This window comes from Lissotriton helveticus, chromosome 2_1, assembly GCF_964261635.1.
Source record: "Lissotriton helveticus chromosome 2_1, aLisHel1.1, whole genome shotgun sequence".
Classification (NCBI taxonomy): domain Eukaryota; kingdom Metazoa; phylum Chordata; class Amphibia; order Caudata; family Salamandridae; genus Lissotriton; species Lissotriton helveticus.
The window spans coordinates 33,565,191-33,581,161 of NC_136059.1; the positions used below are offsets into that span (position 1 = coordinate 33,565,191).

At 49.2% G+C, this 15,971-nt stretch overlaps 1 protein-coding gene across 1 annotated transcript in view; it reads left to right on the plus strand.

Moving 5' to 3' along the window:
- Positions 1-15,971, plus strand: part of NPR2 (natriuretic peptide receptor 2) — a 409,403-nt gene that overhangs the window by 266,057 nt on the left and 127,375 nt on the right. Inside the window, exon 7 of the mRNA XM_078677701.1 lies at positions 11,633-11,753. Coding sequence (XP_078533827.1) covers positions 11,633-11,753 — 121 coding nt within the window. The remainder of the gene's footprint in view (positions 1-11,632; positions 11,754-15,971) is intronic.

The following is a 15,971-nucleotide window of genomic DNA, read 5'->3' on the forward strand; positions in this document are numbered from 1 at the left end:
CCTATCACTCTGGCCATTGATGCTGCTACTAAGCATCAGTCACCCCTGCTCTTCCTATCACTCTGGCCATTGAAGCTGTTACTAAGCATCAGTCACCCCTGCTCTTCCTATCACGCTGGCCATTGATGTTGTTACTAAGCATCATTCACCCCTGCTCTTCCTATCACTCTGGCCATTGATGCTGCTACTAAGCATCAGTCACCCCTGCTCTTCCTATCACTCTGGCCATTGATGCTGCTACTAAGCATCAGTCACCCCTGCTCTTCCTATCACTCTGGCCATTGATACTGCTACTAAGCATCAGTCACCCCTGCTCTTCCTTTCAAGCTGGCCATTGATGTTGTTACTAAGCATCAGTCACCCCTGCTCTTCCTATCACTCTGGCCATTGATGCTGCTACTAAGCATCAGTCACCCCTGCTCTTCCTATCACGCTGGCCATTGATACTGCTACTAAGCATCAGTCACCCCTGCTCTTCCTTTCAAGCTGGCCATTGATGTTGTTACTAAGCATCAGTCACCCCTGCTCTTCCTATCACTCTGGCCATTGATGTTGTTACTAAGCATCAGTCACCCCTGCTTGTCCTATCAATGGCTAAGCATCAGTCACCCCTGCTCTTCGTATTACTCTGGCCATTGATACTGCTACTAAGCATCAGTCACCCCTGCTCTTCCTTTCAAGCTGGCCATTGATGTTGTTACTAAGCATCAGTCACCCCTGCTCTTCCTATCACTCTGGCCATTGATGTTGTTACTAAGCATCAGTCACCCCTGCTCTTCCTATCACTCTGGCCATTGATACTGCTACTAAGCATCAGTCACCCCTGCTCTTCCTTTCAAGCTGGCCATTGATGTTGTTACTAAGCATCAGTCACCCCTGCTCTTCCTATCACTCTGGCCATTGATGCTGCTACTAAGCATCAGTCACCCCTGCTCTTCCTATCACGCTGGCCATTGATGCTGCTACTAAGCATCAGTCACCCCTGCTCTTCCTTTCAAGCTGGCCATTGATGTTGTTACTAAGCATCAGTCACCCCTGCTCTTCCTATCACTCTGGCCATTGATGCTGCTACTAAGCATCAGTCACCCCTGCTCTTCCTATCACGCTGGCCATTGATACTGCTACTAAGCATCAGTCACCCCTGCTCTTCCTTTCAAGCTGGCCATTGATGTTGTTACTAAGCATCAGTCACCCCTGCTCTTCCTATCACTCTGGCCATTGATGTTGTTACTAAGCATCAGTCACCCCTGCTTGTCCTATCAATGGCTAAGCATCAGTCACCCCTGCTCTTCGTATTACTCTGGCCATTGATACTGCTACTAAGCATCAGTCACCCCTGCTCTTCCTTTCAAGCTGGCCATTGATGTTGTTACTAAGCATCAGTCACCCCTGCTCTTCCTATCACTCTGGCCATTGATGTTGTTACTAAGCATCAGTCACCCCTGCTCTTCCTATCACTCTGGCCATTGATACTGCTACTAAGCATCAGTCACCCCTGCTCTTCCTTTCAAGCTGGCCATTGATGTTGTTACTAAGCATCAGTCACCCCTGCTCTTCCTATCACTCTGGCCATTGATGCTGCTACTAAGCATCAGTCACCCCTGCTCTTCCTATCACGCTGGCCATTGATGCTGCTACTAAGCATCAGTCACCCCTGCTCTTCCTTTCAAGCTGGCCATTGATGTTGTTACTAAGCATCAGTCACCCCTGCTCTTCCTATCACTCTGGCCATTGATGTTGTTACAAAGCATCAGTCACCCCTGCTTGTCCTATCAATGGCTAAGCATCAGTCACCCCTGCTCTTCGTATTACTCTGGCCATTGATGCTGTTATGTGTTGTATTTGTATAGCGCGAACAGTAACCCGGAGGCATCCCGGCGCTTGTACTCCTACCACAAGGGAACCCCTCCTGGCTTTTCCTTGTGAGGTGTCCACTCCTGGGCATCCCATGGTGAAACCAGGCATCCCTTGTGCATCGGGGGCCGTTGTGGAGACTAAGCAAGCTATTGCCCAGAGTTGCAGCGTGGGGCCCATGCTTAGATTCGGCACTGAGGCGAGAATATCCGGTCAGAGGAATTTAAGCCCGACCCCGCCGAGGCGGGAATCGAACCCGGGTCCCTGGCCAGCGTTCTGCATCAAGGTCTGCCGCTCTAACCATTGAGCCACACTTCTCCACTAAGCATCAATTACCCTCCTCTTCCTATCACTCTGGCCATTGATGTTGTTACTAAGCATCAGTCACCCCTGCTCTTCCTATCACTCTGGCCATTGATGCTGCTACTAAGCAGCAGTCACCCCTGCTCTTCCTATCAATGGCTAAGCATCAGTCACCCCTGCTCTTCCTATCAATGGCTAAGCATCAGTCACCCCTGCTCTTCCTATCAATGGCTAAGCATCATTCACCCCTGCTCTTCCTATCACTCTGGCCATTGATGCTGCTACTAAGCATCAGTCACCCCTGCTCTTCCTATCACTCTGGCCATTGATGTTGTTACTAAGCATCAGTCACCCCTGCTCTTCCTATCACTCTGGCCATTGATGCTGCTACTAAGCATCAGTCACCCCTGCTCTTCCTATCACTCTGGCCATTGAAGCTGTTACTAAGCATCAGTCACCCCTGCTCTTCCTATCACGCTGGCCATTGATGTTGTTACTAAGCATCATTCACCCCTGCTCTTCCTATCACTCTGGCCATTGATGCTGCTACTAAGCATCAGTCACCCCTGCTCTTCCTATCACTCTGGCCATTGATGCTGCTACTAAGCATCAGTCACCCCTGCTCTTCCTATCACTCTGGCCATTGATACTGCTACTAAGCATCAGTCACCCCTGCTCTTCCTTTCAAGCTGGCCATTGATGTTGTTACTAAGCATCAGTCACCCCTGCTCTTCCTATCACTCTGGCCATTGATGCTGCTACTAAGCATCAGTCACCCCTGCTCTTCCTATCACGCTGGCCATTGATACTGCTACTAAGCATCAGTCACCCCTGCTCTTCCTTTCAAGCTGGCCATTGATGTTGTTACTAAGCATCAGTCACCCCTGCTCTTCCTATCACTCTGGCCATTGATGTTGTTACTAAGCATCAGTCACCCCTGCTTGTCCTATCAATGGCTAAGCATCAGTCACCCCTGCTCTTCGTATTACTCTGGCCATTGATACTGCTACTAAGCATCAGTCACCCCTGCTCTTCCTTTCAAGCTGGCCATTGATGTTGTTACTAAGCATCAGTCACCCCTGCTCTTCCTATCACTCTGGCCATTGATGTTGTTACTAAGCATCAGTCACCCCTGCTCTTCCTAGCACTCTGGCCATTGATACTGCTACTAAGCATCAGTCACCCCTGCTCTTCCTTTCAAGCTGGCCATTGATGTTGTTACTAAGCATCAGTCACCCCTGCTCTTCCTATCACTCTGGCCATTGATGCTGCTACTAAGCATCAGTCACCCCTGCTCTTCCTATCACTCTGACCATTGATACTGCTACTAAGCATCAGTCACCCCTGCTCTTCCTTTCAAGCTGGCCATTGATGTTGTTACTAAGCATCAGTCACCCCTGCTCTTCCTATCACTCTGGCCATTGATGTTGTTACTAAGCATCAGTCACCCCTGCTTGTCCTATCAATGGCTAAGCATCAGTCACCCCTGCTCTTCGTATTACTCTGGCCATTGATACTGCTACTAAGCATCAGTCACCCCTGCTCTTCCTTTCAAGCTGGCCATTGATGTTGTTACTAAGCATCAGTCACCCCTGCTCTTCCTATCACTCTGGCCATTGATGTTGTTACTAAGCATCAGTCACCCCTGCTCTTCCTATCACTCTGGCCATTGATACTGCTACTAAGCATCAGTCACCCCTGCTCTTCCTTTCAAGCTGGCCATTGGTGTTGTTACTAAGCATCAGTCACCCCTGCTCTTCCTATCACTCTGGCCATTGATGCTTCTACTAAGCATCAGTCACCCCTGCTCTTCCTATCACGCTGGCCATTGATGCTGCTACTAAGCATCAGTCACCCCTGCTCTTCCTTTCAAGCTGGCCATTGGTGTTGTTACTAAGCATCAGTCACCCCTGCTCTTCCTATCACTCTGGCCATTGATGCTGCTACTAAGCATCAGTCACCCCTGCTCTTCCTATCACTCTGGCCATTGATACTGCTACTAAGCATCAGTCACCCCTGCTCTTCCTTTCAAGCTGGCCATTGATGTTTTTACTAAGCATCAGTCACCCCTGCTCTTCCTATCACTCTGGCCATTGATGTTGTTACTAAGCATCAGTCACCCCTGCTTGTCCTATCAATGGCTAAGCATCAGTCACCCCTGCTCTTCGTATTACTCTGGCCATTGATACTGCTACTAAGCATCAGTCACCCCTGCTCTTCGTATTACTCTGGCCATTGATGCTGTTATGTGTTGTATTTGTATAGCGCGAACAGTAACCCGGAGGCATCCCGGCGCTTGTACTCCTACCACAAGGGAACCCCTCCTGGCTTTTCCTTGTGAGGTGTCCACTCCTGGGCATCCCATGGTGAAACCAGGCATCCCTTGTGCATCGGGGGCCGTTGTGGAGACTAAGCAAGCTATTGCCCAGAGTTGCAGCGTGGGGCCCATGCTTAGATTCGGCACTGAGGCGAGAATATCCGGTCAGAGGAATTTAAGCCCGACCCCGCCGAGGCGGGAATCGAACCCGGGTCCCTGGCCAGCGTTCTGCATCAAGGTCTGCCGCTCTAACCATTGAGCCACACTTCTCCACTAAGCATCAATTACCCTCCTCTTCCTATCACTCTGGCCATTGATGTTGTTACTAAGCATCAGTCACCCCTGCTCTTCCTATCACTCTGGCCATTGATGCTGCTACTAAGCAGCAGTCACCCCTGCTCTTCCTATCAATGGCTAAGCATCAGTCACCCCTGCTCTTCCTATCAATGGCTAAGCATCAGTCACCCCTGCTCTTCCTATCACTCTGCCCATTGATGCTGCTACTAAGCATCAGTCACCCCTGCTCTTCCTATCACTCTGGCCATTGATGTTGTTACTAAGCATCAGTCACCCCTGCTCGTCCTATCAATGGCTAAGCATCAGTCACTCCTGCTCTTCCTATCACTCTGGCCATTGATGCTGCTACTAAGCATCAGTCACCCCTGCTCTTCCTATCACTCTGGCCATTGATGCTGCTACTAAGCATCATGTCACCCCTGCTCTTCCTATCACTCTGGCCATTGATGTTGTTACTAAGCATCAGTCACCCCTGCTCGTCCTATCAATGGCTAAGCATCAGTCACTCCTGCTCTTCCTATCACTCTGGCCATTGATGCTGCTACTAAGCATCAGTCACCCCTGCTCTTCCTATCACTCTGGCTATTGATGCTGCTACTAAGCATCAGTCACCCCTGCTCTTCCTATCACTCTGGCCATTGATGCTGCTACTAAGCATCAGTCACTCCTGCTCTTCCTATCACTCTGGCCATTGATGCTGCTACTAAGCATCAGTCACCCCTGCTCTTCCTATCACTCTGGCCATTGATGCTGCTACTAAGCATCAGTCACCCCTGCTCTTCCTATCACGCTGGTCATTGATGCTGTTACTGAGCATCAGTCACCCCTGCTCTTCCTATCACTCTGGCCATTGATGCTGCTACTAAGCATCAGTCACCCCTGCTCTTCCTATCACTCTGGCCATTGATGCTGCTACTAAGCATCAGTCACCCCTGCTCTTCCTATCACTCTGGCCATTGATGCTGCTACTAAGCATCAGTCACCCCTGCTCTTCCTATCACTCTGGCCATTGATACTGCTACTAAGCATCAGTCACCCCTGCTCTTCCTATCACTCTGGCCATTGATGCTGCTACTAAGCATCAGTCACCCCTGCTCTTCCTATCACACTGGCCATTGATGCTGCTACTAAGCATCAGTCACCCCTGCTCTTCCTATCACTCTGGCCATTGATGCTGCTACTAAGCATCAGTCACCCCTGCTCTTCCTATCACTCTGGCCATGGATGCTGCTACTAAGCATCAGTCACCCCTGCTCTTCCTATCACGCTGGCCATTAATGCTGTTACTGAGCATCAGTCACCCCTGCTCTTCCTATCACGCTGGCCATTAATGCTGTTACTGAGCATCAGTCACCCCTGCTCTTCCTATCACGCTGGGCATTGATGCTGTTACTGAGCATCAGTCACCCCTGCTCTTCCTATAACGCTGGCCATTGATGCTGTTACTAAGCATCAGTCACCCATGCTCTTCCTATCACTCTGCCCATTGATGCTGTTACTAAGCATCAGTCACCCCTGCTCTTCCTATCACGCTGGCCATTGATGCTGTTACTAAGCATCAGTCACCCCTGCTCTTCCTATCACTCTGCCCATTGATGCTGTTACTAAGCATCAGTCACCCCTGCTCTTCCTATCACGCTGGCCATTGAAGCTGTTACTAAGCATCAGTCACCCCTGCTCTTCCTATCATGCTGGCCATTGATGCTGTTACTAAGCATCAGTCACCCCTGCTCTTCCTATCACACTGGCCATTGATGCTGTTACTAAGCATCAGTCACCCCTGCTCTTCCCATCACGCTGGCCATTGATGCTGTTACTAAGCATCAGTCACCCCTGCTCTTCCTATCACGCTGGCCATTGATGCTGTTACTAAGCATCAGTCACCCCTGCTCTTCCTATCACGCTGGCCATTGATGCTGTTACTAAGCATCAGTCACCCCTGCTCTTCCTATCACGCTGGCCATTGATGCTGTTACTAAGCATCAGTCACCCCTGCTCTTCCTATCACTCTGGCCATTGATGCTGCTACTAAGCATCAGTCACCCCTGCTCTTCCTATCACTCTGGCCATTGATGCTGTTACTAAGCATCAATCACCCCTGCTCTTCCTATCACTCTGGCCATTGATGCTGTTGCTATTGCACTGGCCATTGACGTTGTTACTACGCACCAGCCACTGCTGCTGTTTCTGTAACACTGGCCATTGAATTTGTTGCTATGTTCCAGTCACTTCTGACCTTTCTGGAACGCTGGTCATTGATGTTGTTTCTCTTACACTGACCATTCATGCTGATTCTAGGCACCAGTCACCGCTGCTCTTCCTGTTACTCTGGCCATTGATACTGTCGTGTTACTCTGGCCATTGATACTGTCGTGTTACTCTGGCCATTGATACTGTCATGTTACTCTGGCCATTGATACTGTCGTGTTACTCTGGCCATTGATACTGTCGTGTTACTGTGGCCATTGATACTGTCGTGTTACTCTGGCCATTGATACTGTCGTGTTACTCTGGCCATTGATACTGTCGTGTTACTCTGGCCATTGATACTGTCGTGTTACTCTGGCCATTGATACTGTTGTGATACTCTGGCCATTGATACTGTCGTGATACTCTGGCCATTGATACTGTAGTGATACTCTGGCCATTGATACTGTCGTGTTACTCTGGCCATTGATACTGTCGTGATACTCTGGCCATTGATACTGTCGTGTTACTCTGGCCATTGATACTGTCGTGTTACTCTGGCCATTGATACTGTCGTGATACACTGTCGTGTTACTCTGGCCATTGATACTGTCGTGTTACTCTGGCCATTGATACTGTCGTGATACTCTGGCCATTGATACTGTTGTGATACTCTCGCCATTGATACTGTCGTGTTACTCTGGCCATTGATACTGTTGTGATACTCTGGCCATTGATACTGTCGTGTTACTCTGGCCATTGATACTGTTGTGATACTCTGGCCATTGATACTGTCGTGTTACTCTGGCCATTGATACTGTCGTGTTACTCTGGCCATTGATACTGTCGTGATACACTGTCGTGTTACTCTGGCTATTGATACTGTCGTGTTACTCTGGCCATTGATACTGTCGTGATACTCTGGCCATTGATACTGTCATGTTACTCTGGCCATTGATACTGTCGTGTTACTCTGGCCATTGATACTGTCGTGTTACTCTGGCCATTGATACTGTCGTGTTACTCTGGCCATTGATACTGTCATGATACTCTGGCCATTGATACTGTCGTGTTACTCTGGCCATTGATACTGTCGTGTTACTCTGGCCATTGATACTGTCGTGTTACTCTGGCCATTGATACTGTCGTGATACTCTGGCCATTGATACTGTCGTGTTACTCTGGCCATTGATACTGTCGTGATACTCTGGCCATTGATACTGTCATGTTACTCTGGCCATTGATACTGTCGTGTTACTCTGGCCATTGATACTGTCATGATACTCTGGCCATTGATACTGTCGTGTTACTCTGGCCATTGATACTGTCGTGTTACTCTGGCCATTGATACTGTCGTGATACTCTGGCCATTGATACTGTCGTGTTACTCTGGCCATTGATACTGTCGTGATACTCTGGCCATTGATACTGTCATGATACTCTGGCCATTGATACTGTCGTGTTACTCTGGCCATTGATACTGTCGTGTTACTCTGGCCATTGATACTGTCGTGTTACTCTGGCCATTGATACTGTCGTGTTACTCTGGCCATTGATACTGTCGTGATACTCTGCCCATTGATACTGTCATGTTACTCTGGCCATTGATACTGTCGTGTTACTCTGGCCATTGATACTGTCGTGTTACTCTGGCCATTGATACTGTCGTGATACTCTGGCCATTGATACTGTCGTGATACTCTGGCCATTGATACTGTCGTGATACTCTGGCCATTGATACTGTCGTGATACTCTGGCCATTGATACTGTCGTGATACTCTGGCCATTGATACTGTCGTGTTACTCTGGCCATTGATACTGTCATGATACTCTGGCCATTGATACTGTCGTGTTACTCTGGCCATTGATACTGTCGTGTTACTCTGGCCATTGATACTGTCGTGTTACTCTGGCCATTGATACTGTCGTGTTACTCTGGCCATTGATACTGTCGTGATACTCTGGCCATTGATACTGTCGTGATACTCTGGCCATTGATACTGTCGTGTTACTCTGGCCATTGATACTGTCGTGATACACTGTCGTGTTACTCTGGCCATTGATACTGTCGTGTTACTCTGGCCATTGATACTGTCGTGTTACTCTGGCCATTGATACTGTCGTGATACTCTGGCCATTGATACTGTCATGTTACTCTGGCCATTGATACTGTCGTGTTACTCTGGCCATTGATACTGTCGTGTTACTCTGGCCATTGATACTGTCGTGATACTCTGGCCATTGATACTGTCGTGATACTCTGGCCATTGATACTGTCGTGATACTCTGGCCATTGATACTGTCGTGATACTCTGGCCATTGATACTGTCGTGATACTCTGGCCATTGATACTGTCGTGTTACTCTGGCCATTGATACTGTCATGATACTCTGGCCATTGATACTGTCGTGTTACTCTGGCCATTGATACTGTCGTGTTACTCTGGCCATTGATACTGTCGTGTTACTCTGGCCATTGATACTGTCGTGTTACTCTGGCCATTGATACTGTCGTGATACTCTGGCCATTGATACTGTCGTGATACTCTGGCCATTGATACTGTCGTGTTACTCTGGCCATTGATACTGTCGTGATACACTGTCGTGTTACTCTGGCTATTGATACTGTCGTGTTACTCTGGCCATTGATACTGTCGTGATACTCTGGCCATTGATACTGTCGTGATACTCTGGCCATTGATACTGTCGTGTTACTCTGGCCATTGATACTGTCGTGATACACTGTCGTGTTACTCTGGCTATTGATACTGTCGTGTTACTCTGGCCATTGATACTGTCGTGATACTCTGGCCATTGATACTGTCATGTTACTCTGGCCATTGATACTGTCGTGATACTCTGGCCATTGATACTGTCGTGTTACTCTGGCCATTGATACTGTCGTGATACTCTGGCCATTGATACTGTCATGTTACTCTGGCCATTGATACTGTCGTGTTACTCTGGCCATTGATACTGTCATGATACTCTGGCCATTGATACTGTCGTGTTACTCTGGCCATTGATACTGTCGTGTTACTCTGGCCATTGATACTGTCGTGATACTCTGGCCATTGATACTGTCGTGTTACTCTGGCCATTGATACTGTCGTGATACTCTGGCCATTGATACTGTCATGATACTCTGGCCATTGATACTGTCGTGTTACTCTGGCCATTGATACTGTCGTGTTACTCTGGCCATTGATAATGTCGTGTTACTCTGGCCATTGATAATGTCGTGTTACTCTGGCCATTGATACTGTCGTGATACTCTGGCCATTGATACTGTCATGTTACTCTGGCCATTGATACTGTCGTGTTACTCTGGCCATTGATACTGTCGTGTTACTCTGGCCATTGATACTGTCGTGATACTCTGGCCATTGATACTGTCGTGATACTCTGGCCATTGATACTGTCGTGATACTCTGGCCATTGATACTGTTGTGATACTCTGGCCATTGATACTGTCGTGATACTCTGGCCATTGATACTGTCGTGTTACTCTGGCCATTGATACTGTCATGATACTCTGGCCATTGATACTGTCGTGTTACTCTGGCCATTGATACTGTCGTGTTACTCTGGCCATTGATACTGTCGTGTTACTCTGCCCATTGATACTGTCGTGTTACTCTGGCCATTGATACTGTCGTGTTACTCTGGCCATTGATACTGTCGTGATACTCTGGCCATTGATACTGTCGTGATACTCTGGCCATTGATACTGTCGTGATACTCTGGCCATTGATACTGTCGTGATACTCTGGCCATTGATACTGTCATGTTACTCTGGCCATTGATACTGTCGTGATACTCTGGCCATTGATACTGTCGTGTTACTCTGGCCATTGATACTGTCGTGATACTCTGGCCATTGATACTGTTGTGTTACTCTGGCCATTGATACTGTCGTGATACTCTGGCCATTGATACTGTCGTGTTACTCTGGCCATTGATACTGTCGTGATACTCTGGCCATTGATACTGTCGTGTTACTCTGGCCATTGATACTGTCGTGTTACTCTGGCCATTGATACTGTCGTGTTACTCTGGCCATTGATGCTGATTCTAGGCACCAGTAACCGCTGCTCTTCCTGTTACACTGGCCATTGATACTGTCGTGTTACTCTGGCCATTGATACTGTCGTGTTACTCTGGCCATTGATACTGTCGTGTTACTCTGGCCATTGATACTGTCGTGTTACTCTGGCCATTGATACTGTCGTGTTACTCTGGCCATTGATACTGTCGTGTTACTCTGGCCATTGATGCTGATTCTAGGCACCAGTAACCGCTGCTCTTCCTGTTACACTGGCCATTGATACTGTCGTGTTACTCTGGCCATTGATACTGTCGTGTTACTCTGGCCATTGATACTGTCGTGTTACTCTGGCCATTGATACTGTCGTGTTACTCTGGCCATTGATACTGTCGTGTTACTCTGGCCATTGATACTGTCGTGTTACTCTGGCCATTGATGCTGATTCTAGGCAACAGTCACCGCTGCTCTTCATGTCACTCTGGCCATTGATACAGTCGTTACTCTGGCCATGGTTGCTGCTGCCTGTTGCGACGGTCACTGGCCATGGAAGCTGTTGGTTAATGAGAGGATCGCTGATGTTGTTCCTGTCACACCTGTCACTGATACCCCCTCCCTCCCCTCTTGCAGGAAGCTGATGTTGGAGAAGGAGCTGGCCAGCATGCTGTGGAGGATCCGCTGGGAGGAGCTGCAGTTTGGTAACTCTGAGCGTTACCACAAGAGCGCCGGAAGTCGACTCACTCTGTCCCTGGTGAGTAGACATGACACGCACACGCAGTGACATGGACGAGTGCTCCACGCTGAGCGCAGACATGACCAGCCGCCTCTCTTTACCACTCAAACCACAGCTGTGATCAGTTCCTGCTGGGTTCACTCTGACCAGAGATGCCCTCACTCCTCCGGCTCAGGTCACTATACTGTCTCCAGCTCGCCTCACTTCTGTGACTCCACTTTTGTTCACTCTATCTTGAGACCCTCTTCACTCTAAATCCAGCTGTTGTCACTTCTCTACTTCCAGCTGTGCTCACTCTCTTTTCAGCTGTGTTCATTCTGCTTCATCTGTCAGCCCAACTCTACCTTCAGCTCTCACCTCTACTCTGATCCCAGCTGTCACTTCAACTCTGATCCCAGCTGTCACTTCAACTCTGATCCCAGCTGTCACTTCAACTCTGATCCCAGCTATCATCTCTACTCTGATCCCAGCTGTCACCTCTACTCTGATCCCAGCTGTCATCTCTACTCTGATCCCAGCTGTCATCTCTACTCTGATCCAAGCTGTCACCTCTACTCTGATCCCAGCTGTCACCTCTACCTTCAGCTCTCACCTCTACTCTGATCCCAGCTGTCACTTCAACTCTGATCCCAGCTGTCACTTCAACTCCGATCCCAGCTCTCACCTCTACTCTGATCCCAGCTGTCACCTCTACTCTGATCCCAGCTGTCACTTCAACTCTGATCCCAGCTGTCACCTCTACTCTGATCCCAGCTGTCATCTCTACTCTGATCACAGCTGTCACCTCTACTCTGATCCCAGCTGTCACTTCAACTCTGATCCCAGCTGTCACCTCTACTCTGATCCCAGCTGTCACCTCTACTCTGATCCCAGCTGTCACTTCAACTCTGATCCCAGCTGTCACCTCTACTCTGATCCCAGCTGTCATCTCTACTCTGATCACAGCTGTCACCTCTACTCTGATCCCAGCTGTCACTTCAACTCTGATCCCAGCTGTCACTTCAACTCTGATCCCAGCTGTCACCTCTACTCTGATCCCAGCTGTCACTTCAACTCTGATCCCAGCTGTCACTTCAACTCTGATCCCAGCTCTCACCTCTACTCTGATCCCAGCTGTCACCTCTACCTTCAGCTCTCACCTCTACTCTGATCCCAGCTGTCACTTCAACTCTGATCCCAGCTGTCACCTCTACTCTGATCCCAGCTGTCACTTCAACTCTGATCCCAGCTGTCACCTCTACTCTGATCCCAGCTGTCACCTCTACTCTGATCCCAGCTGTCACTTCAACTCTGATCCCAGCTGTCACCTCTACTCTGATCCCAGCTGTCACCTCTACTCTGATCCCAGCTGTCATCTCTACTCTGATCCCAGCTGTCACCTCTACTCTGATCCCAGCTGTCACCTCTACCTTCAGCTCTCACCTCTACTCTGATCCCAGCTGTCACCTCTACCTTCAGCTCTCACCTCTACTCTGATCCCAGCTGTCACTTCAACTCTGATCCCAGCTGTCACTTCAACTCTGATCCCAGCTCTCACCTCTACTCTGATCCCAGCTGTCACCTCAACTCTGATCCCAGCTGTCACTTCAACTCTGATCCCAGCTGTCACCTCTACTCTGATCCCAGCTGTCACTTCAACTCTGATCCCAGCTGTCATCTCTACTCTGATCCCCGCTGTCATCTCTACTCTGATCCCAGCTGTCACTTCAACTCTGATCCCAGCTGTCACTTCAACTCTGATCCCAGCTCTCACCTCTACTCTGATCCCAGCTGTCACCTCTACCTTCAGCTCTCACCTCTACTCTGATCCCAGCTGTCACTTCAACTCTGATCCCAGCTGTCACTTCAACTCTGATCCCAGCTCTCACCTCTACTCTGATCCCAGCTCTCACCTCTACTCTGATCCCAGCTGTCACTTCAACTCTGATCCCAACTGTCATCTCTACTCTGATCCCAGCTGTCATCTCTACTCTGATCCCCGCTGTCATCTCTCCTCTGATCCCAGCTGTCATCTCTACTCTGATTCCAGCTGTCACCTCTACTCTGATCCCAGCTGTCATCTCTACTCTGATCCCAGCTGTCACTTCAACTTTGATCCCAACTGTCATCTCTACTCTGATCCCAGCTGTCATCTCTACTCTGATCCCCGCTGTCATCTCTCCTCTGATCCCAGCTGTCATCTCTACTCTGATCCCAGCTGTCACTTCAACTTTGATCCCAACTGTCATCTCTACTCTGATCCCAGCTGTCATCTCTACTCTGATCCCCGCTGTCATCTCTCCTCTGATCCCAGCTGTCATCTCTACTCTGATTCCAGCTGTCATCTCTACTCTGATTCCAGCTGTCATCTCTACTCTGATCCCAGCTGTCATCTCTACTCTGATCCCAGCTGTCACTTCAACTCTGATCCCAGCTGTCACCTCTACTCTGATCCCAGCTGTCACTTCAACTCTGATCCCAGCTCTCACCTCTACTCTGATCCCAGCTGTCATCTCTACTCTGATCCCCGCTGTCATCTCTACTCTGATCCCAGCTGTCATCTCTACTCTGATCCCAGCTGTCACTTCTACTCTGATCCCAGCTGTCACTTCAACTCTGATCCCAGCTGTCACTTCAACTCTGATCCCAGCTCTCACCTCTACTCTGATCCCAGCTGTCACCTCTACCTTCAGCTCTCACCTCTACTCTGATCCCAGCTGTCACTTCAACTTTGATCCCAACTGTCATCTCTACTCTGATCCCAGCTGTCATCTCTACTCTGATCCCCGCTGTCATCTCTCCTCTGATCCCAGCTGTCATCTCTACTCTGATTCCAGCTGTCATCTCTACTCTGATCCCAGCTGTCATCTCTACTCTGATCCCAGCTGTCACTTCAACTCTGATCACAGCTGTCACCTCTACTCTGATCCCAGCTGTCATCTCTACTCTGATCCCAGCTGTCATCTCTACTCTGATCCCAGCTGTCACTTCAACTCTGATCCCAACTGTCATCTCTATTCTGATCCCAGCTGTCATCTCTACTCTGATCCCAGCTGTCATCTCTACTCTGATCCCCGCTGTCATCTCTCCTCTGATCCCAGCTGTCACCTCTACTCTGATCCCAGCTGTCATCTCTACTCTGATCCCAGCTGTCATCTCTACTCTGATCCCAGCTGTCATCTCTACTCTGATCCCCGCTGTCATCTCTCCTCTGATCCCAGCTGTCATCTCTACTCTGATTCCAGCTGTCATCTCTACTCTGATCCCAGCTGTCATCTCTACTTTGATCCCAGCTGTCACTTCAACTCTGATCCCAACTGTCATCTCTATTCTGATCCCAGCTGTCATCTCTACTCTGATCCCAGCTGTCATCTCTACTCTGATCCCCGCTGTCATCTCTCCTCTGATCCCAGCTGTCACCTCTACTCTGATCCCAGCTGTCACTTCTACTCTGATCCCAGCTGTCACTTCAACTCTGATCCCAGCTGTCACTTCAACTCTGATCCCAGCTCTCACCTCTACTCTGATCCCAGCTGTCACCTCTACCTTCAGCTCTCACCCCTACTCTGATCCCAGCTGTCACTTCAACTTTGATCCCAACTGTCATCTCTACTCTGATCCCAGCTGTCATCTCTACTCTGATTCCAGCTGTCATCTCTACTCTGATCCCAGCTGTCATCTCTACTCTGATCCCAGCTGTCACTTCAACTCTGATCACAGCTGTCACCTCTACTCTGATCCCAGCTGTCACTTCAACTCTGATCCCAACTGTCATCTCTATTCTGATCCCAGCTGTCATCTCTACTCTGATCCCAGCTGTCATCTCTACTCTGATCCCAGCTGTCATCTCTCCTCTGATCCCAGCTGTCACTTCAACTCTGATCCCAACTGTCATCTCTATTCTGATCCCAGCTGTCATCTCTACTCTGATCCCAGCTGTCATCTCTACTCTGATCCCCGCTGTCATCTCTCCTCTGATCCCAGCTGTCATCTCTACTCTGATTCCAGCTGTCACTTCAACTCTGATCACAGCTGTCACCTCTACTCTGATCCCAGCTGTCACTTCAACTCTGATCCCAACTGTCATCTCTATTCTGATCCCAGCTGTCATCTCTACTCTGATCCCAGCTGTCATCTCTACTCTGATCCCCGCTGTCATCTCTCCTCTGATCCCAGCTGTCATCTCTACTCTGATTCCAGCTGTCACCTCTACTCTGATCCCAGCTGTCATCTCTACTCTGATCCCAGCTGTCACTT